General features: G+C 34.8%; 1 protein-coding gene across 1 annotated transcript in view; it reads left to right on the top strand.

The window, feature by feature from the left end:
- Positions 1-18032, top strand: part of KIF18A (kinesin family member 18A) — an 86074-nt gene extending 68042 nt beyond the window's left edge. The window contains exons 14-17 of the mRNA XM_019975856.2: positions 7821-8259; positions 8998-9105; positions 14579-14688; positions 17384-18032. Coding sequence (XP_019831415.1) covers positions 7821-8259; positions 8998-9105; positions 14579-14688; positions 17384-17466 — 740 coding nt within the window. The 3' untranslated portion in view covers positions 17467-18032. The remainder of the gene's footprint in view (positions 1-7820; positions 8260-8997; positions 9106-14578; positions 14689-17383) is intronic.
- Positions 18033-23363: the final 5331 nt, after the last annotated feature.

The raw sequence follows: 23363 nt of genomic DNA, 5'->3' as shown, positions 1-23363 counted from the left end.
CTGAACCAACTTAGCACACATGCAGAGATCTTTAGGATACTTAAAATATATGAAAGCAAAATGATTAAATCCATGTCCTTGTACAAAATATGTCTTTTATTTCTCTAAGAAATAAAACTTTATTTTCATTTCTACTATTTATATTTCGCTATAAACTTTAAAGTATATTAGAATTACTCATGCAAACATTCAGACTTCATGAATGGATTACCTGTTCCCCGAATAAAAGGAATTTTCCTTCATCATGGGACTCATGACTTTAAATGTGTTTTACTCATTCTCATCATATTGAATGATTTATTTTTGCTGATTGAGTCACATTTTTATTGGCCTCTTTTACTTTTTTTCCTGACATTATTTTATTGAATTATAGTTGATTTACAGAAGGCAATGGCACCCCATTCTAGTACTCTTGCCTGGAAAATCCCATGGATGGAGGAGCCTGGTAGGCTGCAGTCCGTGGGGTCGCTAAGAGTCTGACTCGACTGAGAGTCTTCCCTTTCACTTTTCACTTTCATGCATTGGAGAAGGAAATGGCAACCCACTCCAGTGTTCTTGCCTGGAGAATCCCAGGGACGGGGGAGCCTGGTGGGCTGCCGTCTATGGGGTCGCAGAGTTGGACACGACTGAAGCGACTTAGCAGCAGCAGCAGCAGCAGTTGATTTACAATGCTGTGTTAATTTCTTTTTGTTGTTGTTTTCTACTGTACAGCAGAATGATTCAGTTATATATTATACATTCTTTTTCATATTCTTTATATATTGGCCCTCTTTAAATTCTCCTAGGAAGTTAACTGTCCTTTCTTTTTGTTAAATGCTGGGGAAAACATGAATGGGAGAGTGAGATAGTCAGCCAGGGGAGAATGGGGCTAAATAAAGAAAAATCTTCCCCACCTAAGAATTTTTATCTTGCCCTTCTATTTGATTGCCAATTCATTTCATGTTATTTCCTTGCATGTTTCAGTTAATTAGACTTTTGAATGTAAAGTTTCATAGCTTTGTCTAGTTTGACCCGACTCTGTCCATAGATTTTGAGTAAAGCTATCCCAGAATAAGCAAGAAACAATTTTGGTCTGTTCTTTCCTTTTACAGCCCCAAAGTCTGACTTTTTCTTTTCATTAAAAGCCTCTGCATGAAGTAATAACCTGTTTATAGTAATACCTATGTAAGTCAACAAGTACTGTAATATTTGTGGAAGTATTGCTGCTCACTCCCAATTCTTATTCATTTGGTTTTTCATCCTGATTTTTAAATTTCAAATTTATGCTGCTAATTCTTGTTTGTAATTTCCAATTTTAAATATTTCTCTTTTTATTTTAGAAGATAAGGATTTAACTCCTTTACAGTATGTATACATTTCCTCCTCCTTTTTGCCAGAACAGTTTTTCACCTTTTTAAAAATAAATTTCGAGTGTTATCAAGTAAATATCATTCCTTGTTGAGTTAAGAACTGCATACACTCTTTTCTTGTACTGCTTTGCTGTTTCTGTATGTAGTATTTGTTTTTCCCATTCGCTTTCTTGTTGTTCTCCTTTATTCTACAGAAGCACATCCTCCAGTAGATTTGGAGAATGGGTGTATAGGAAGTAAAATTTTTTTAGATCATGGATGTATAGCAGTATTTTTATTTTCTGATTGTTTGACTCAGTGTAGAATTCTAGGTTGGAAATAATTTTTCCAAGAACTGTGAACATGTTTCTCCATTGATTTCTAGATTCCAATGTTGCTGTTAATTGTCACGCCATTTTTATTTGTCATACTTTGTGTGAGACTTTCTCCCAGGAAAACGTTGGGTTCCTGGGTGTTCTGCAATGTCACAGTGCTATACCTTGGTGGTATCTAAGTCATTACACTAAACAGTTTGTGGGCCTTTTTCTCTGGAAACCTTTATCTTTTCACTCTGGGAAATTTTCACAGATTTTAATGTACATACACATGCTTACATAGATAAACCTCTGTAATTTTTTTTTCCCTTCTTTCTTTTCTGTCTTTGGAACATTATTATTAATCCGATTTTGGATCTCCTGGATTAATCTTCTAATTCTGTTATCAGTTATCTAGTATTTACCTCTTTTTGTTTGTTTGCTAGTCTTTCTAGGAGATGTCTTCAGCGTTATCTTATAACCTTTATTTTTAGTTTTTTCCTCTCGTTTTAAATTTCTAAGAACTCTGTCTTATAATTCAGTGTTTCTTTCCATAGCACTTTGATTTTGTTTCATGATTGTAATAATTTCTTATTTCTCTGAAGACATTAATTATGGTTTCCTAAAATACTTGTCTGTTTCCTTTATTATCTATTCTCAAATATCTGGTGACTTTTGATGTATTCTGTGTACATAGGTCTTTCAGCTAATTAGCCTTGATTTATGGCAATGTCTAAAAAATTAGTTAAAAAGTTAGTTGAGGGGAACCTGAAAATGTCAATACTTAGGTCTTCTTTTATTGCTATAGTTTATTATCTAAAAAGAACTGTTTGATTTCCCATTTAGAGGCTGTATAAGCCCAGCTACCAGTATTTTAGACACATAGGAGAAAAATCTGAGTACATTTCTTGTTCCATAGCTGACTACAACTTTTTTTTCTTTCATTAATCAAACAAACATTGAAACTGTACTGAAAATAATAGTAGTAACTTCTTTTAACAGTCTCAACATTATGGTTATTGTTGTTATTTGGACATGAAGTCATATTCACATAACCATGGATCCATAACCATTTCAGGACAATAGAAATGCAGTATACCTACACTTTTTGTTGGAGAATTAAGTTCCAAGACATGGTCTACAAGTAACAAATTTTTTCAGACTGTGGGGTACCTGCTATCTTCTGTACTTAGTATATGATATAGTAGGCTGGTTCCTTAGATGAAGAGACCCTAGAGAGAAGACTTGCTATCTTCCCAAGCAACTGCCAGTCTTTTCCATCCCAGTTTTATGAGCCTACCTTATAAAAATGCATTTTTAATGTCCCATCAACTCCTGTGTGGCTCCTCCATTGCTGAGGTATTTCATTACCTAACATTGCCTGTTAGAACCTCTTGTTCTGAAAATCCATAACTACACGATTTCTTTTCTTGTTTTAGGGACCCTTTTTAAAAGAATTATAATTTTCCTCCAGGTTTTTTCTTTGTCATTTCCACTATAAGCCCAAGAATTACAGAATCTTCTTAGATAGTATTTTCCCAGGCTGAATCTGCGGTAGCTACAGATGCCTAAGCCTGCTTTTCTGGAAAGTTACTGCACATCTTGTAATGGAAAAGTACAGCAGATCTCTCTTACACACCTAGCATATCCAGTAGTTGTTACAGCCCCTTGCCCAGCACTCTCCAGTTTGCTATACCCACTTCAAGTATTCCTTTACCTGACTAAAGGGGAATGACTATTTATTATATATGTGTAATATATATATTTATATATAGTATATATAACTTATTATATAATATATAAATTGTATTTATATATTCTGGATATCATATTAAAAGTGAAATTTCACTTGTTTATTGTGTCCTTTAGTCTTCATGAGTAAATGGAGTCATTATATGCTTATAGTTTCAGTGAATTGACTGCTGAATTTTTATTTAAGTCTTTAAATCTTACTTTGATCTGATTAACTTCTGAACATTTCTAGTAACTCGTCAGTCTAAGTAGTCAATTCAGGACTACTTATCTATTAGATTTCTGCTCTCTTATTATTTTATCTGTACTTAATAATTGAGAGGATAAAAGAAAAGAATCTCCTGGACTTGTATTTTGCACATGCTGTGTGTCTGTAGCATCTCTTCTTTCAGGTTCAATAAAACAGTGGTATGTGAATCCATTATCAGCCACATCTTCATGTTTCTCCTTCAGGTTATTAATATATCCTATCAAGAGAGTAGAATTATGGCTAAAGATAATGTCTGATCGTATCAACATTTGATACTGGATATATGTTTAGATTATCCCAAAGAACAGGTCAATATTTCTTTGGTGTATTACGATAGTACCCACTTCTCATAGTGTTTATAAGCAATAGAGCAAATGTGGCCCACTATCATGGGAATTTGCCCACTGCCGCTCCAGCAGTTATCTCTCCGTAGATCTGGGCAATAACAATAGTTACTCTAGATAATCCTTATCCCTTGAGATTTCATGGTCCAATGTGTTCTGAATTTTACAATGTTGTTATGAAGCCTGCATGTTCAAATAATACTTAGATGTTCTGCTTTCATAATACCTTTGGTTTCTCTTACAGTTTATCATCAGCCTTGATAAATTGGGTATTCGATAAACTGAAAGCAAGACATTGTTTGAAATATATTCTTTTGGTGATAATTGTGCATTGGGTATTAATGGAATGTGCTCAGTTATGTCCAGCTCTTTGCAACCCCATGTACTGTAGCACGCCAGGCTCCTTAATCCATGCGATTTTCCTTACAAGAATACTGGAGTGGGTTGCCATTTCCTTCTCCAGGGGATCTTCTCAACCCAGGAATTGAACCTGCATTGCCAAGCAGATTCTTTACCACTGAACCACCTGATGGAATACTGAAAAGCAAATTAGAGCTTAGTCTGTGACTATCATAATGCTAACAGTTGAAGCCTATAATTCTAGGGCCTTTCCTTGAATCTTAAGTATTTTATAGATGTTATCTAATCCTAGAAAATCCTTGTACATAGAAAGGTAGTATCCCTGTTTTTCTAGGGGGCATTAATACCCATACTGCTCAAGTGAATTGCCCAAGGTCACTCAGTGAGTTGTTAGTAAAACCAGAAATAGAATCCAAGTCTCCTGACTTCCAATTCAGTTCTCCATCCTCGATATAGTTTTCTATCCTCTATATACCCATACGGCCTCTCATGGGAAAAGAAGTTAATCTTCCAGCTATTAATAGCCACCAAATTGGTGGTAGCAGCACAGTGGAGAAAAGTAACTGTCTTTACACTGCAGCATTAGTATAAAAATATCTGGTAATGGAAAATTTGACAAATGTCATGTTAAAGGGAGTGGAAAATTATTTTAAGATCTGGATCTCATTTATCTAGTTCTCAGAAAAGTAAAATTCCTTAGTAGAATAGGGATCATATTTTTCTTCCTGTTTTTAAATTGTTTTTCCTAGAGGGTAATTGTCAACCTAGCCACAGCAGTCTATTGTCAACTAATGTAATAAGAATAACGCATGTACTCTTGCTGATTGTTATAACTGTATTTTTTAACTTGGTTGAAAGTTTGAACTGTTCTGTTGAAATATTTACACAGCACTTATTTTATTCAACTTTCAGTGTAATTTAAGTTATTGTTATATTGTAAAACATACATGACATCAATTGGAAATTTTACTGCCTGATTTGAAAACATGGTGAGAAATACAGATTATAGTTTCTTCCCTTAACAGCACACTCCATGCAGAATTACTTTGTGTCAGGCACCATGAAGTTTACCAGAATGAAATAGGCAAAGGAGAAAAAAAAAATTAAGAAATGCAGCATAAGTTCACTGAAGCTCATCAAGTTTATCATTATTTATGTAATCATTATTTTGTACACTAAAAAAAAGTGAGAAATCTCTATGTGCTTAAATATTTAATTATGTCTAGTATTGTGGGAGTTCACACTTAAGTTCAAACAAAACCATTTGTCTCTAAGTATTAGAGCAAAGGACAAGAATTACCCTACTAAAAATCTTTGTATAGTATGTTTCTGTTTAAAAATTACTAAACATTTTTAATCAGGAAAATGGCATGATCAGAATTATGTTTTAACTAAGGCAAGATTGGTGAAGGTTGGGAAATGCAAGGAAAAGGTAAAAATCTAGTTATTTGGGACTCAGGTGATTGAGAAAGTAGTGGCAAGAGGTTGGTTACTCAGAATAAGAGTGTATAGCCATAAAAAAAAGAATGAAGTAATGCCATTTGCAGCAACATGGATGGACCTTGCAATTATATACTAAGTGGAGTAAGTCAGAGGAAGACAAATAATATATGCTATCACTTGAATGTTGAATATAAAAAACAGTACATATTTATAATCGTTATATCTTCTTGGATTGAGGCCTTGATCATTACGTAGTGTTCTTCTTTGTCTCTTGTAATGATTGTTTATTTTAAAGTCTATTTTATCTGATACAAGTATTGCTACTCCTGCTTTCTTTTGATTTCTATTTGCACGGAATATCTTGTTCCAGCCTTTCACTTTCAGTTTGTATGTGTCCCTAGTTCTGAAGTGAGTCTCTTGTAGACAGCATATTTAAGGGTATTTTTTTTTCCCTTGCTGATGTTTATTTTTTTTATTTTATTTTTTTTAACTTTACAATATTGTATTGGTTTTGCCGTGTATCAACATGAATCCACCACAGGTATACACATGTTCCCCATCCTGAACCCTCCTCCCTCCTCCCTCCCCGTACCATCCCTCTGGGTCATCCCAGTGCTTATTTTTGTATACAATCAGCCAGTCTGTGTCTTTTGGTTGGAGCATTTAACCCATTTACACTTAAGGTAACTGTTGTTAAGGATGGCTCAGTGGGTAAAGAATCAGCCTGCAGTGCAGGAAATTCAGGAGACGCAGGCTCAGTCCCTGGGTTGGGAAGAGCCCCTGGAGGAGGGCATGGCAGCTTATTCCAGTATTCTTGCCTCGAGAATCCCATGGACAGAGGAGCTGGATGACCTACAGTTCATTAAGCTGCAGAGAGTCTGACACAGCTGAAGCAACTGAGTGCACACACGTGATCCTGTTACCAAAACCTTTATTGTTTTGGGTTTGTTTTTATAAGACTTTCCTTTCTCTTGTGTTTCCTATCTAGAGAAGTTCCTTTTGCATTTGTTGTAACGCTGGATTGGTGATGCTGAATTCTCTTACTTTTTGCTTTATCTATAAAGCTTTTGATTTCTCCATCAAACCTGAATGAGATCCTTGCTGGGTAGAGTAATCTTAGTTATAAGTTTATAGTATATCCTGCCATTCATTCCCTTCTGGCCTGCACTTTCTGCTGAAAGATCAGCTGTTAGCCTTATGGGGGTTCCCTTGTATGTTATTTTTTGCTTTGCCCTTGCTGCCTTTAATCTTTGTGTTTAGTTTTTGTTAGTTTGATTATTATATGTCTTGGCATATTTTTTTATGGGTATATCCTGCTTGGGACTCTCTGGGCTTCCTAGACTTGGATGGCTATTTCCTTTCCCATGTTAGGGAATTTTTCTACTATAATCTCTTCAGGTATGTTCTCATACCCTTTCTTGTTCTTTTCTTCTCTGGGACCGCTGTATTTCGAATGTTGGTCCACTTAATTTTGTCCTAGAGGTCTATAAGACTGTCTTCAATTCTTTTTTCTTTATTCTATTCTGCTTTAGTTATTTCCACCATTCTGTCTTCCAGTTCACTTATCTGTTCTTCACCCTCAGTTATTCTGCTATTGGTTCCCTCTAATATATTTTTTATTTCCCTTATTGTGTTGTTCATTGCTGATTGTCCAGAACAGAAACAGGTTCACAGACATAGAAAAAAAACCTTATGGAATTAGAAGGTCAAGTACTGATCCTCAGAGAAATGTATATATTTACTGGAGTTTGTTGTCATAATTGCCCAGTATCTCAAGATAGCTGTATTTATAAATTCATATTGATATTGCTATTTAGTATTTATTTTCTGTTTTAGAATTGCTTTATAATGAGTTTATTGACATTATTAGCAATAGCTTTTTTCTTTCCAACTTATTTTCTTTTAAATTTTTATTAATTTAACATGAAATATGCTTATTAGTAGGGTTTATTTCTTCTTTTAACTGATAAGGTTATTAGAAAACTATTTAGGCAACATTATTGAGCTTCTTTTTAATTTTGTTGAACAGGCACATCTACAGGTGAATCTAATCTGCTTAAAATTCCTTCACAAAAAAGAACCCGAAGAAAATTAATGCCTTCTCCCTTGAACATAAAACATACCCAAACGTCTGTAGAGTCTGAAAATACGCAGCTTAATGATTCCCTCAGCAAAGAGCTTCAGCCCATTGTGTATACTCCAGAAAATTGTAGAAAAACTTATCAAAATCCATCTACAGGGACCTCATTAAAACCATCACATACTACCAGTTTTCAGACCATCAGCTCAAATATAAACAGTGATAATTCTTTGAAAATGTTGTGTGAAGTAGATATCCCTCTCAGCATGAGAAAAGAACATGGACAGGAGGATTTAAAGTCTACATTTCTTATATGTGAAGATACCAGGAGCTTGGAAAGTGAACTACCTGAACAAGAATCCCTCCCAAACAATAACATTTTGCAAAGGTACAAAGGAGTATTTGCCAATTCTTCTTTATTTGTATAGCCTTTAAACTGTTGGCTCTCTTTTTGCTCTGTAGCTATATTTAAGATCTATTTCATAGATGAAGTATGCTATCTTGATTACAAAAGTCAGTGTTTTACCTTCATTAAATCTCATTTGTCTTTCTAAATATTAATCCACGAACAATACTGTGAAGTCTTTAATTTTGAAGCTTAAGTTGATTGGCCCTCATTAGGCTAGAGGAAACCTTAAGATATATTTATTTTGTTCTTCATACTTCAGCATTAGATGTTATAGCCTATCAATGGTGGATTATCAAGTGTTTATTATTATTCATTAATATCTTCACTAAAAGAAATACCACAGTTTCTATTGATATTAACAAGCCTCTCAGCTTGCTCTGAAATAGTCATAAATATAAGGTATGGTTGACTACATGTCATCCAAGCAAAAACATATCCTTCTCACTTAATCTGTATATTCACAGTTAATCTAACTATGGGAAGAATGATACCTTCGCTTTTCTATGCTGTGGGGGTACAGAAATCTCTTGATGTCCATCTGTGGTATAAAAAAAGAGAAAAGAAAACCTCAGACAATCAAGGAAAGGTTATAGTATTGCACAGTGTTTTCCTTTATCAATTAATGCAAGGTGCTGTTCAAATTATGGGAGTATATGCCCCATTTTTTCTCCGTAGTACAAATGAAAATTACTCTGTTTTTCATTATTTAATATACAGGCTTGCCCCTTCTTCAGTCTCAACCAAACAGCCTCTGCCTATACCAAGCACAGTACCATCCTACATGGCAATGACTGCTGCCGCCAAAAGGAAACGGAAACTAATAAGGTACATTTAAATATAAACTGTTTTGATCTTTGTGTGTAAGTAAGATCACCTTTACACATTGTTTCCTACAGCTCTTTTTATTAAAATTAGACTGTCAGTTCACATATGTGCACCCATATAATAAGTTGCTCTAATGTGGCACTGCTTATATTATCAAAGATCTTGATAAAGCCCAAATATTTCACTTGGTATTTGCTTAAGATATTCCATATTTCAGGTTATTTAAAATAAATTTAAACGTCTCTGGCCTTCAAAAAAGTTATTTAATTTTAAGTTTTTTCTGTTGACAACTTTTACTCATTTGGTATTTTTCCCTTTAAACATTACTGAATTTCTTCAGTCCTAAAATTATACTGTTTTAATGGATTTTGATATCTGGTTAAAATGTGATAAGTGAATAAACTTTTGTTTCTGGCTATGACATTGTAGCTTATATCAGACCAGGCTTTCCATCAGGAGCAATTATAAAAGCTAATGAAATTCAACCAGTAGCTGCTTGAAAGGCCTGGGGAACAACCAACACAGCCAGGACTTGAGAGTCTAAGATCCCAGAAAAATGGAAAACAACTTGTGGAGAACTAGACTTTCTCTGCCTCTTTTTTCCATTTAGCATTTGCATCAGACTCCTCAATTCATGGCATCAAATATAGAGGTCAAGCAGAAAATGGAAGCCTAGTGCTGTCAGCACCTCACTGAGCTAGGGAAGCAAAATCCTCCTGTGTAGCTTTTGCCTACAGCATATTCGCCAGTTTCTAAACTCCATGGAATAAAAGACCAAGAAACCAAGCTAAAAGTGGCTACCAAGAGGCTAAAGTAATAAGCAAGGTTTTGATCTTCTCATGGGGCCAGGATACAAAAATTACTGTTTAGGGATCATCATGAGAAGAAGCCCCATTAAACACCCAGGGTGTTACTTGAAATCTTTGAAGGCCTATGCTCTAGGTAGGGGTAGGGGAAACTGGAAATAGACTGGTTCTTGAAAACCTGAAACAGATCTAGACCAGTTGAATTCCTTCTCTGCCCACTTGCCAGAAGAAAATTAAATCATCTCTGAAGAATATATGATCTCCAGCCTCTCCAGTTTTTCATATGCAGTGTTTACCACTTAAGCAAAAGTTACCAAATATGCCAGGAGACAGGACAAAATGACTGAAAATCAAGAGAAAAACAGAGAAGCAGTAATGAAGATACTGGAATTATCAGATAGGGACTTAAATTTAGTTGTGATTAAGTTCAATAAAATAGATGATAATTTCCCAGAGAACTGGATTCTATTAAAATGAATCAAATGGATATTCTAGAGCTGAAAAATAGAATTTACTGAAATTGCAACTCAATCAATTTAACAAATTAGGTATGGCAGAAGAAAGTTTAGTGAACTTTCATTAAAGAAAGATAGGTTTCATTAAAGAAGATAGGTTAATAAAAAAAAATCCAAACTAATATACAAAAGGATAAAAAGATTAAAATACAGAGAAGAGCAAAAAAGAGGTCTGTGGTACACAGATCTAGCATGTATGCATTTTGAGTCCCAGAAAGAAATGAGAAAAAAAAAAAAATGTAAAAACAAAGAAACAAAAAAAAAACAGTATTTGAGATGATGCTGGCTAATAATTTTCCAAAACTGACCAAAGATAACACAGGCTCAAGAACCACTGCACACTGCAAGCAGCATTAAGACAAAGCAACATACGCAGGTAAACAGCAGTAAAATGGCTAAAAATTAAAGACGGGAAAATATCTTAAATATATTGTTATATGACATGAAGTTCATTATATATTCTTTATATCCTATAACACTGAATTCAGTGAAAAGATATAGTGAACGGTTAAACTGTAAAATGGATCTGATTTGCTTTAACTCTTTTTCTTTAGTATGTGATTATGGAGAGAAGAGTATACGATCTTAGGATAACTCTTTTTTTTAAGTTTCCTGTTTTCTACTGTGGACCTGTTATCATCTGGGCTAATGTTAACAAATTTACAAATAGCCTATTTATTTGTGCCACATAGAGTGTGATCTCATAGTTGCATCCAACATCTGTTCTTTCTTCTCCAGAGTACAGTAGAGTCTTGGAATGTTTATGTTTAAATTTCATGGATTGATTTTTCCTGAGTGTCCCTGATTATCCATGACAGTTACAATCTTGTATTTTGCTATGTCACTAATTTGAATTGTGCAATTTGTTATATATAGGAATCAATCATTTACTGAGCCTAGCTAACCACCATCATCTGTTTTATCCATCTTCACACTAATTTTTATTATGTCAGTCATGTTATTCTTTTCATTAATTAGTGCTGGAGACTTTTCTTGTTCTTCACTGGTAACATGCCCTGCTGTTTTAACTCAAATCTAACAAAAGTTTATAGCTAAGAATAACTTAAATGCAAACATAGACATTATCAAAATGAAATGAATTTTCAAGAAATATCCAGGTATATAAATTGTGTATTTGGAGTGGGTTTAGATAAATTAAAGGGCTTCCACAAAAATGTCTACTATTGTGAAATAATATTAAAGGACAAATAAAGTAAGATTTCTCATAGCCTATTAATTGCTCTGTTACATTCCCTCTGGTACCAATAATTAGATCCTGCCATTAACTAAGGTTAAAAGAGATTAATGCTAGAAATGTACATAATTACTTTTTAAAAAAATCTTCCTTTCCCCCTATTAAACCTACATGAGCTTGAGAGTAATAAACTCTGGTATTTTCCACTTAGCAATTTTATGTACATATTTAGATATGTGTATATATCATTATGGTTTTTAAAAATAAAGAATGGCTCCATGTATATAGTTATTTATTTATCTATTTTGTCAGTTTTTCTCTCAAAAAAAAAAAAAACACAAAACATTATTATCCAGAAGCACTGGATATTCCAAAAACCTACCAGACTGAATTTTTTAGTACTACTTAAAATGAGAATATCAGATATGTAACAATTTCAATTTCTGTAATCATTCTAACAGACTATTTTAACTAACTGAATCAATTTGCCAAATATACAAATAAAATACATATGTAAATTTTTACTTATAAATTATATTTATTAATTTGAGGTTTTGTTTGCTTTATGTCTGGTTGGTTGCTTGGTTTTTTGTTTGTTCCACCGTCTTTCTTGGCACTCAAAAATGGTCTAACATGTGCATACATTTTTGGTTTTGAAAAAAGTCTGTGATTACAACTAGAAATTATCTCAGCTGAAAGAATATGAGATTCATTACATTTATTAAGCAGAAATATTCTACCTATGTACAGAAATAAAGGGCTAATCTTTTATTAATAGTTATGGAAATATATTTGGCACACAACTAGAATATTTTCTAGGTTTCTTCTCAAGATAGTCTTTAAAATAATTTGAATTTGTACCCATAACAATTTTAGGTCTTTTTATCTTATGATCTAAAATAAATCTTACAGAAATTGATAACAAATATTTCATTAGTTGACTAAATCCTAAAAATACTTAAATGTTTTGCTTTTATATAAATATATAACTTATTTTATTAGGCTTTGATTTCATTCCTAGAAATGTGAGTTTTATTCAAGTAAAACCCTGATTTTCAAGTGAAAACAAAAGGTCTAGAACTAGCCAAAGTGAAAAATCATACCATAAAATCATTAAGACAACTTTAACATAAATCGTTTGGAAAAACAAACCTTGTCAAAAGTAACCAATGACACTGGTCTTTATACTTGAAGAAATAAAAATCACCAAATGACCAAAAAAGAATTTGATTTTATAAATGTATATGTTTTAATATATTTTATATATATATATAATCAAAAATGTGTGCTTTAGTATCCAAAATGGATTTATAGTAATTTAGTTTATTTGGCACCATTTAGGAATAGAAAATTTCTACAACTGAATTTAGTTTGATAACACAGGTACTTCTCTATAACCATTTTGGGAAGATGTTATTTGCATTATTGAACAGAGTTGGTAAATCACCATTATGAACACCATGATCATTTCTCTTACAGGCTCTAAAAAATTTAGATACGCAGGCTGACTTATTTTTCCAGCATTCACTGAGTTTATACCTATTTTTCTTTACTAGCATATTAACAGAGAAGGCAATGGCACCCCACTCCAGTACTCTTGCCTGGAAAATCCCATGGACAGAGGAGCCTTGTAGGCTGCAGTCCATGGGGTCGCTAGGAGTCGGACACGACTGAGTGACCTCACTTTCACTTTTCACTTTCATGCACTGGAGAAGGAAATGGCAACCCACTCCAGTGTTCTTGCCTGGAGAATCCCAGGGACGGGGGAGCCTGGTGGGCTGCCGTCTCTGCGGTCACACAGAGTCGGACACGACTGAAGTGACTTAGCAGCAGCAGCAGCATATTAAATTGCCATTTCTGACTACTTTGAATGACCATATAACTAACCCATATTCTGCTGTTCCACAGACATAAACCCGCATCACTTTCCCACATGGTTAGGATTCCCAGAACAAGTTGTTGCCATAAGGAAAAGTCTCTAATTGTTAATCCAACAGACAATCAAATTAGTATAAACTTGTAAAATGGTATAGAATATCTTGACTTGCAAGAAATTTTCCTAAAATTAGCTTATTTGAATCAGTGTAGAAAGAGATCTTCCACTTTGACCTTCAACGCTGCCTGCTGAAACTTGACCTCTGTAGGACTGGGAAGGGTTGGATCACTGTTTTTCAGGGCCCAGATTAAACTCATCCCATCCACAGAATCTTCCCTTTTTCTTTCTTCTTCTGAACTCAGGAACCTACAGCATTGAAAACCTGCCAGACTCTTTTTTTACTCTGTCTTGTATTATTTTATGTGTCTTATTTTTCCCCCACCCCACCATATATCTATTATGTAAAATTTCAGGACATGGGTTGTTTGTGCCCTACTCACTTGTGTATTTTGTGACATGAAGCCACAGTAGGTGCTCAGTAATTTGTCAACTCAAATTGAGATAGAAATTTGATCCATTAATAGCATGAGGCCAATATCATTCTTTTCATTTCGCTTTGTATAATTGCAGTAATCAGAGAGAGATACTCAGTTATTATCATGCTTTGATTTAAAAACAAGGTTTCCAAACAGTCTCACTTGTTTATATTCCCCAGATTAGAGGTATTATAATCTGAGCTTAGTGTTTCACCTCTTGGAGTGAGCTCCTTATCTCTACACTTTGAATAACAGTGTTTGCATGCAGTTCAACACAGCACCCTGAAATGTTAAATTCTGTTAAAGAATTGTGACATACACCTCTAATCATAATCTCTGATTTGAATACACATTAAAAACACACACAGCTAAATTCTCCTATGGGCCAAAAATTTACTTAGCATCTCCAGTTACTTCTATGGGATTTTACAACATAATATTTAGTATCTCACTTTTTCTTTAATCGTAATTGAACATAGAATTTGTATTTGAACTTAGAGATATAAAAGAATGCTTTACTAAAATAAAAAAATTTTCCCCCAAAGCTCTGCAGCAAATACTTCATTAACTGCTGAGTTAAATTCTGGATCTGCCAAGCGTGTTCATCAAGATAATTCAAGTGATAAGCACTTACAAGAAAACAAACCAACTATGGGTATGTCTCAGCTCTTATTCTGATATTTAATAAATGATTAACTAGCATGTATAAACGTCACATATTTTACAGTGCTTTCATAAGAATCTCCCTTTATATACTCATCACCTTTATTACATAGTGAGTGGTTATCCCTGATATAGATAAGAAAACTTAAGACACAAAATAGAAAACATGCTTACCCAAGACCACAGAGAGATTTCTTGATGGAGCCAGCACTCAGAACTGGGTCTCCTGACTCTACATTCTGTACCCTTTTGGTTATACAAACTGCCTTATATTGCAGAAGGGTGGGTAAATAATTTAACTAATATTTGATATAATTAGCTATATTACTTAATAGGTTTACAGATAAACTATATCTGTAAATGTATCTGAAATTTTTTCTCTTTGCGTATTATTTTTAGTAATTTGGCCTCTGACTCATTTGTGCAGTTATTGGGAGATTCAAGTCTATATCTGGTTGTAATCATGTTTTAACTCCTGTTAGCAAGTTGCAGAGAATGCTGATGGCAGTGACTGTGCTTGTGTTGTGCTCAGTTGTGTCCATCTCTTTGCAACCACGTCTGGTGACAACATCCCCTCAGTTGCTTACGGAGGTGACATGAGTCCATGGTGACAAAGCATCTTCATGAAACTAGAGTATACAGTGCCCGTCAGTTCCTAGGCCTTTGTGTCCCGACCTGTTTTTCTGACATTATAGCTCCTAAGACTTCAATTAGGAAGTATATATTTACTGCACTCTCACTATGTGCTAGGTTCTGTGATGAATATAGAGATCATTAAGACTTGGTTTGGTTCTTCCCTAAAGGAACTTATGATTATAGTATTTGGAATTTTTAAAAGGAGTTCATGAGATAGTGATTATACTGAGAATAACATGAAAACTATTATTACTTTTTTTCCTGTCAACGCTTTTTCATTAGAGTAATATAAAATTTCTCAATAGCTTTGTCAGGCTGCATTGATAAATCATTATTTCTTGTGGTGGCCACAAGAAGTTCCTTAAGTTCAATGGAAATGTCTTTCATGCAAATTTAAAAATCAGTGAAGTCCTGAAAAGAAAAATTTACTATGATTATTTGATTTAGCATGCCATATTTAGTAATGTTTAATAGTGTTTATATGCAGGTGGTGTAGATACATATAGTCCCTTTGGTCTCCTGAAAAAATTCTCCAGGAAGTCATAATTCTACAACTAAATAATAAATTTATGATAATTGTCAAATAATAGAGATCTGGGTTTCCTAATATGCTTATTTTCTAAGAATACTATAAAATGCATCAAGTATCTTGTGCATAAAGAGAGATGAGAGAACAGTAGGAAAGAATACTAAACTACAGTACTTGCCAAGGGGGAAATAATTATGTCTTATTAAGAATAACGGAGCCCTTAGAAAAGGGTATTAAAGTGAAGGTCCCTGGTAGGTCAGAAGGTAAAGAATTTTCCTGCAATACTGGAGACCCAGGTTCAATCCCTGGATCAGGAAGATCCCCTGGAAAAGGAAATGGCAACCCACTTCAGTATTCTTGCCTGGAAAACCCCATGGGCAGAGGAGCCTGGCAGGCTACAGTCCATGGGGTTGCAGAGTCAGACATGACTGAGCAACTAACACAACTTCCAGTGGTTTATGTGGGCTTCCCAGGTAATGCTAGTGGTAAAGAATCCACCTGCTAATGCAGGTAACCCAGGTTCCATCCCCTAGTCGAGAAGATTCCCTGGAATAGGAAGTGGCAACCCACTTCAGTATTCTTGCCTGGAAAATTCCATGGACAGAGGAGCCTGGTGGGCTACAGTCCATGGGGTCACAAAGAGTTGGACGTGACTGAGCACATCCACACATACTGGATGGTTTATGTCCATTAGGATATCCAAGAGAAAATGCCCAAATACACATTAGGAATTACTAGAGAAGTAAGAGATAACCAGGGCAGCCTTCCTTAGAATCTATGCAACTGACTTCTCCACCTAACAGTGTACCAAGAGAAAAAAAAAAGAGAGAGAGAAGCATCAGTGAAAATGACCTTAACTCTGTTTACTGAGCATTTAGAGAAACAAGAAGTGTCGAGAGAATATGTGTCCCTAAAACTAAAATCTAATGTGACCAAGAAAATGACTGAGTGATTAGTCAGACCCATAAAGAAGTCGGTGCCCTCAGTTGTAACAACACTACATTGGGTAGAGAATCATTGTGAACACGGGTACAGAGCCAGAAGAGGGGCATAGAGAAATGGAACCCATTTGTGAGATAGCAGTGGTGGGATCAGGATCAGCACATTAAGAAGTGCTGATTCCAATGATACTTCTAAATTGGAAAAATACAGAAGTTTCAAAGTCCTAGGGAAGTAATCCAAAGAATGAAAAAAAAACTTGATGGTGCCCAAAAGAAGGGGAACAGTGCTCATAGAAGTAGTCTCTCCTAGTTCAAAAAGAACAGAAGTAAATGTGGGACTTTTTTCACTGACTTCACTTGCTGGCTTTGGGGATGGGTGGGGCATACATTACCTCTGCACTAAAACTTCAGTTTATCATATAGAGAAATGCATTTCTACTTTCAAGCCAAAGTATTAATGTTCCTTTGCTGGTGTTATATTTTAAATCATTAATTACCAACTGTGAAGTTTAGTGAATGGTGAAAATTCTTTTTGAATTATACTTTTACAATATTTATGTATCTCTCTATTTCTTCTCTAGACTATAAAAGAAACATCCATAAAATAAGGCCGAACATGGTTAGAAAGTTTGGAAGAAGTATTTCAAAAGGAAACCTAAGATAAGCCTCTTCGAAATCAAGGGGGAAAAAATCAAGGAGTCTGCTTTTAAGAGTTTTTTGCCAGGACCCTTTCAGGAAGTTGCTTAAAGTCTTTGAAAGAAGACCATCTTAAAAACTAGGTGCACTCAAATGCCTTTAGCAAGCAGAAAATGAAATTCCTTTTGTTTTGTGCTTTTGTATTCTAAGCAAATATAAAATTTCAAGAAAAAAGGTATGTTTTGCATTTGTAAAATATTTGCTCCCCTTTAATATTCCTGAGTCAGTGTGGTGGCAGCTTAGTTTTACTATGCTTCAAGTTGATTAGAACATTTTAGAAAATAGTAGAGTTAAATTTCCCTTACTGGTTTTTTAAAATGAGAATTTAGAAGTGATAAAATTATGACCCAGGATTTATTTGGTCTGACATTGTTTTAATCATATATCTGACCTTTCTTTCCAAACATATTTAGATGTACAAATGTACATATATGTGCCGATAAAGCTGTTGTAAATATTATTTAAATAGTCTTCATTAATAAAATACTAATATTGTTTCTTGCTACTTGATATATTAAATATGTAAACTTTATCGTCTCTGCTTTTCTGTCTCATGACTGACTACCCTTTGCATGCGTGTGTGCATGAGTGGTTTGCATGCCCTTCTCCCGGTGATCTTCCCGACCCCTTACACACCTTAAACGACTACTTTTCATAAACTGTCAATTTTGTATATTTGTATTTCAAATTAGTTTAAGATAAGTGGCACTAGAACCAAGTCTGAGAATAATCTATAGGTTTCTTAATGAGAACATGTTTTAATCATTTTTCCTGTGATAGGAAGTACATGGAGCTGCAACTTAATCTTATGTCCTTTTTCACCTGCCTTGTTTGGCCTGTTTATCTTCTGATTACAAGTGTTTGGTCAAATGCACTTTTAATTTCATATGTCTTAGGAACTGTCCCATCTAAGCAAACAGCCATTTAACAATCAGCTGCATATTTTAGGCCTTTTAGTTGTTGATCATGTTTTTCAAATCAAAATCTAATTGGGAGAGTGTGAGATGGAATAATGATCTTTGACGTTTCCTCCCACTGTGACCCATATAATTCCATATTCGTCAAAGTGCACATAGGATCTATTGTAGGGAGAACAAACATAGACAATTTTTGTTTTCCCTTTGTCATTAGGACCTTGATTGTGTTGCCTATTTATCAGTTACATTGGCCTCTCTATTATTCGTTTCCATTTTTCTTAGGTAATTATAAGGTTTCAAAAGAAATCTTTTTACCACGTACTGATGAATGGCTAGCTAGCAGGATTAAGTAACCCTACCTCGTGGTCCACCTCATACCATAAGACATGAGTGATTTTCTTATATGCCATTTTTATCAACTAGGGATTTCACCTTCCATAAAAATTCCTAACAATGCCTTTGCATTACAACCACATAAAGGAGAAATTAGAGGAAATAAATTGTAATGAATGTGGGAAAAGAAACCTGTTGAATATATGAATAAGGACTGTTGGATATATGAATAAGGAAAAACTACATGCATTTAAACTAAAATAAGGTGCTATAATTAATAAGTCACTAGAAAGCAATTTTTAAATAAACTTTATGTAAAAGATAAACCTATCATAAACATGTGACTCAGTGAATTTTCACAGAATAAACACACCCGTGTAACCAGCCCTGAGATCAAGGAATAGAGAATTATCAGAATCCTAGAAGCCTCTCTCATATCCCACCTCCCGCTAAGGCTGACCACTGACTGATTTTTAACTAAAATAATTTATTTTTGTTAAAAGGTAATATTTTTTCCAAAAAGAACTGTAAACAATACAAATGTGCTTCCTCCTCCTCTCAACCACCCGCTACCAATATTCCCAGTTGTAATCACTGCTAATAGTTAAGGTATGCTGCCAAGTCATTTCTTTATATTCAAGCCTGTATACTTGTTTTTTTTATTTTTTAAAAAAATGTATCATCTGATTTGTTTTGCAGTTTATTTTTTTATTCTCATTTGAAAGCAGCCTGGGCATCTTTGTAAAATCTCTTAAGTGTGAATTTCATAAATACTGCTATCGCAGATAGATTGCTCTTTAGTGACAATTGGTAGCAAATAATTCTCATGAAGCAAGTCAAAGATCAGAGAGAAACCCAAATGATGCTGTTTCTTTTGACTAACACTGCACGCGATTTCCGAGAATATGTTGGAGTAGTCAGTATAATCTCTACGTCATGATGTCCAAAGTATAGTCCACAGAACATGGCTCACCTGGATACCCTGCCAAGAAGAGGGCTCCGTGTCAAAGAAGAGTGGGAAGCAGCAGCCTTCCAGGACATTGGCTGCACCCTCTGACAATATAAGCCCCTGAAATCTTATAGTCAGAATCTTACTTGATTTAACACAGTAATTCCCAAATTCCTTTGAAACATCAAACTTTTAAAAAAACTGTTTAATTGAGGATAATACAGTGAACCTTCATATAATCATAATACTGGATCCACTTAACAAATTTTTCCACATTTGTCTGGAAGGTCCCTTTTTCCTTGTTTTTCTTCTTTGCTAGAGTACTGTAAAGCACCCCAGATATTTCATCACTACATACTTGTTTATGAATCTGAAAATATAGCCATATTCTTATTTAATACAAAAAAGTACCTCCTTTTATTAAAGCACTCCCATCACTTCATGGCAAATAGATAGGGAAACAGTGGAAACAGTGCCCAGTTTTATTTTGGTGGGCTACAAAATCACTGCAGATGGTGACTGCAGCCATGAAATTAAAAGACGCTTACTCCTTAAAAGGAAAGTGATGACCAACCTAGACTGCATATTAAAAAGCAGAGACATTACTTTGTCAACAAAGGTCCATCTAGTCAAGGCTATGTTTTTTCCAGTAGTCATGTATGGATGTGAGAGCTGGACTATAAAGAAAGCTGAGCGCCGAAGAATTGATGCTTTTGAACTGTAGTGTTGGAGAAGACTCTTGAGAGTCCCTAGAAGTGCAGAGAGATCCAAACAGTCCATCCTACAGGAGACCAGTCCTGGTTGTTCATTGGAAGGACTGATGTTGAAGCTGAAACTCCAATACTTTGGCTACCTGATGCGAAGAGCTGACTCATTTGAAAATATTCTGATGCTGGGAGGGATTGGGGGCAGGAGGAGAAGGGGATGACAGAGGATGAGATGGTTGGATGGCATCACCAACTCAATGGACATGGGTTTGGACTCCGGCAGTTGGTGATGGATAGGGAGGCCTGGCGTGCTGTGGTTCATGGGGTTGCAAAGAGTCGGACACGACTGAGCGACTGAACTGAATGATATCCCTAAGAACATACTTTGAGCAAAAATGTAGGGATTGATAATGACTAAAATTAACAGAACATTATAGAATAGAGTTAAAGCTATTAGGTATTTAATATTTTTAACTTATAAGAATTATTTGCCAGTTTGAAACAAACACTTTAGACATTAATGCTAACTCCACTGGCCTTTCTCTTTCATTTTTACTAAGTTAAGACTTAAGTTTGGTTTTGGTAAAGTAACATAATACAAATAAGTTTTTATTATACTTTCCTACTTTGGTAAATTAGTTGGAATACTTGTTCTCATGTGCCCGGATATTGTATTAACTTTGTTTACATGCCAAGAGGTAGGTACAGTACACACCACCTATGATGAATGACAGCTCTGCTGTAACGGGGCATACATGTTCCTCAAAGTCACTGAGCTGTGCCGAATTGTGCCATGAAGACACAGGGCTTACCAGGCAGATGAAGTTAAGGGTACAACACTCAAAAGCCTTGTGTACAACACTTGTCGCTGGCACAGTAAAACACCAAAACCTAATATAAGTGACTGCACTTTACATGTTAAATGTTTAAGAAATGCATAAATGCTACTATAATTAAGGTGCTTTGCCCTGAAAAAGAAGTGAAGTTTGCTCGTGGAAATGGGTGTAAGAGAGTTGCAGCGTATGGGTTAAAACGGAATGGTGGCAGGCCAGTGGATGATCTAAATCAGGTAGAAATGTGTAACATCAGATGTGGACGGCTGTGGCCCGTTGCTCTTGAGCGATGTGTGTGTTTTGTGTACCCCATGGCTTGGTTCACCTGTGTGCAGTTTTCTGTGTTCACCTAATGTTGCATTTAGATGAAATCTCATAAATGTAAAATGCACATTATGCTGAAATTGCTCCCTGATGTATAAATGGTGTCAGAGCAAAAGCATATTTTCAAAACAGCTACAGCAGAACTAACTATAAATATTGAATGTATGCTTAATAATCAGAAAAGGGATTTGCATGCATAAGAAATATATTTTATTTTAAATTATCCTTTGGTTCTTTCACATTTAAATAACTTGGATATCTAAGGTAACTGCTCAGTTAGCCCTTTGGTGTTAATGGACATGCAAGCCCTAGAATCAGATCAGACATTTTAACTTTGCTTTGAGAGCAACTTCAGTCACAGACGTTATAGTGTCCCAACATTTGTGAAGGAGCCGTCAGTCAATAACTCTTAATAATAGTCTTACTTTTTTGGACTCTTGTCACATGATAATCACTTTAAATGCATTTTTCATTTATTCCTCACAACAAGCCTTTACAGTAGATGTTACAGACTCACAGTCCCTCATTTACAATTCTAAAAACTTCACAAACTTTGAAAATCAGAAGTTTTCTGTTTTTGTAATTTTTGTCTGTAAAACCTTACTTCTGCTAATGTGGGACTATTGATGGTCTTATCCCAACTAGTGTGAACATTCAAAGTTTCCACTGCAGAAATGTTAATGCCTGATTTGGGGGTGTTGCCTCAGTCCCCATAGGTGTAGTTATATAAGTACAGCATATATATCATATTTATTTTCTAAAACGAAAACTTTGAATTCCCAAACTCCTAGCTACAATTATTTTACGTGATGGTTTATAGACAAAATGTATTTATTTTTCTACTTAGAAAAAAGGATGACATTTAGAAAAGTGAATTTGTCAAAGACCACAGTAGCAGAGTTGGAACTTTGAACTCAGTTTGGTGTAAAAGAGTTACTGCTATCCCTAGTCCATGCATTGCCTCTGTCTACAGTGGGGCTAATACTCTGCATAGATAGATATATAAATAGCTGGATAAATAAAGTATACAAAAAGGATCTACTACATAAAATAAATTCCATTCCCATGGTCATCTGTGATTTGGTAGAAAGATTTGTTCAATGTTTTTTATAGTTGTAAGTAAATTAGGTTTAGCTAGTATTGTTTATATCAAAAACAAAACAATTTAGAGTATTATTAAATATTAGTAGCAGTCTTTAATATTACCGTGAAAGTTGCTCAGTTGTGTCTGACTCTTTGCAACCCCATGGACTATACAATCCATGGAATTCTCCTGGCTAGAATACTGTAGTGGGTAGCCTTTCCCAATCCAGGGATTGGGAAGTGGGATCCTCCCAATCCAGAGACTGAACCCAAGTCACTCCCATTGCAGGCAGTTTCTTGACCAGCTGAGCCACAAGGGAAGCCTTTAATATTACTAAAGACATTCACAAATCCTATGTATTGATTTTTCAAGGACAATTTTTTGTGTCTTGCAATCAAAATATCACGTGGTATTGTTGCATATTCACAACTTGGTCAAAAGTTGTTGGCAACTACTCAAGATAAAATTTGAGTCATTGGTTTATATGCAAAATGTTTTTGTATATAATCAATATTTGAATATACAACTCAGACACTAAGACAAAATATAACTTTGTTTTCAGGAGTCAGCACAGGATGTTTGTTTTTGAAATGTGCATGTACAAGTGCTGAGTTCTTCCTCTCCTATAACTTCCCCCAAAAGGTGGCAGTTGACAGATAGTCCATACTTCTCAGAGTGAACATCATTTAAGAAACCACTCAAGCTTTGCAAATGGCAA

The sequence above is a fragment of the Bos indicus genome, chromosome 15 (assembly GCF_029378745.1).
Source record: "Bos indicus isolate NIAB-ARS_2022 breed Sahiwal x Tharparkar chromosome 15, NIAB-ARS_B.indTharparkar_mat_pri_1.0, whole genome shotgun sequence".
NCBI lineage: Eukaryota > Metazoa > Chordata > Mammalia > Artiodactyla > Bovidae > Bos > Bos indicus.
The sequence above is the reverse complement of the archived record's forward strand: the minus strand, read 5'-3'. Positions and strand labels throughout refer to the sequence as shown.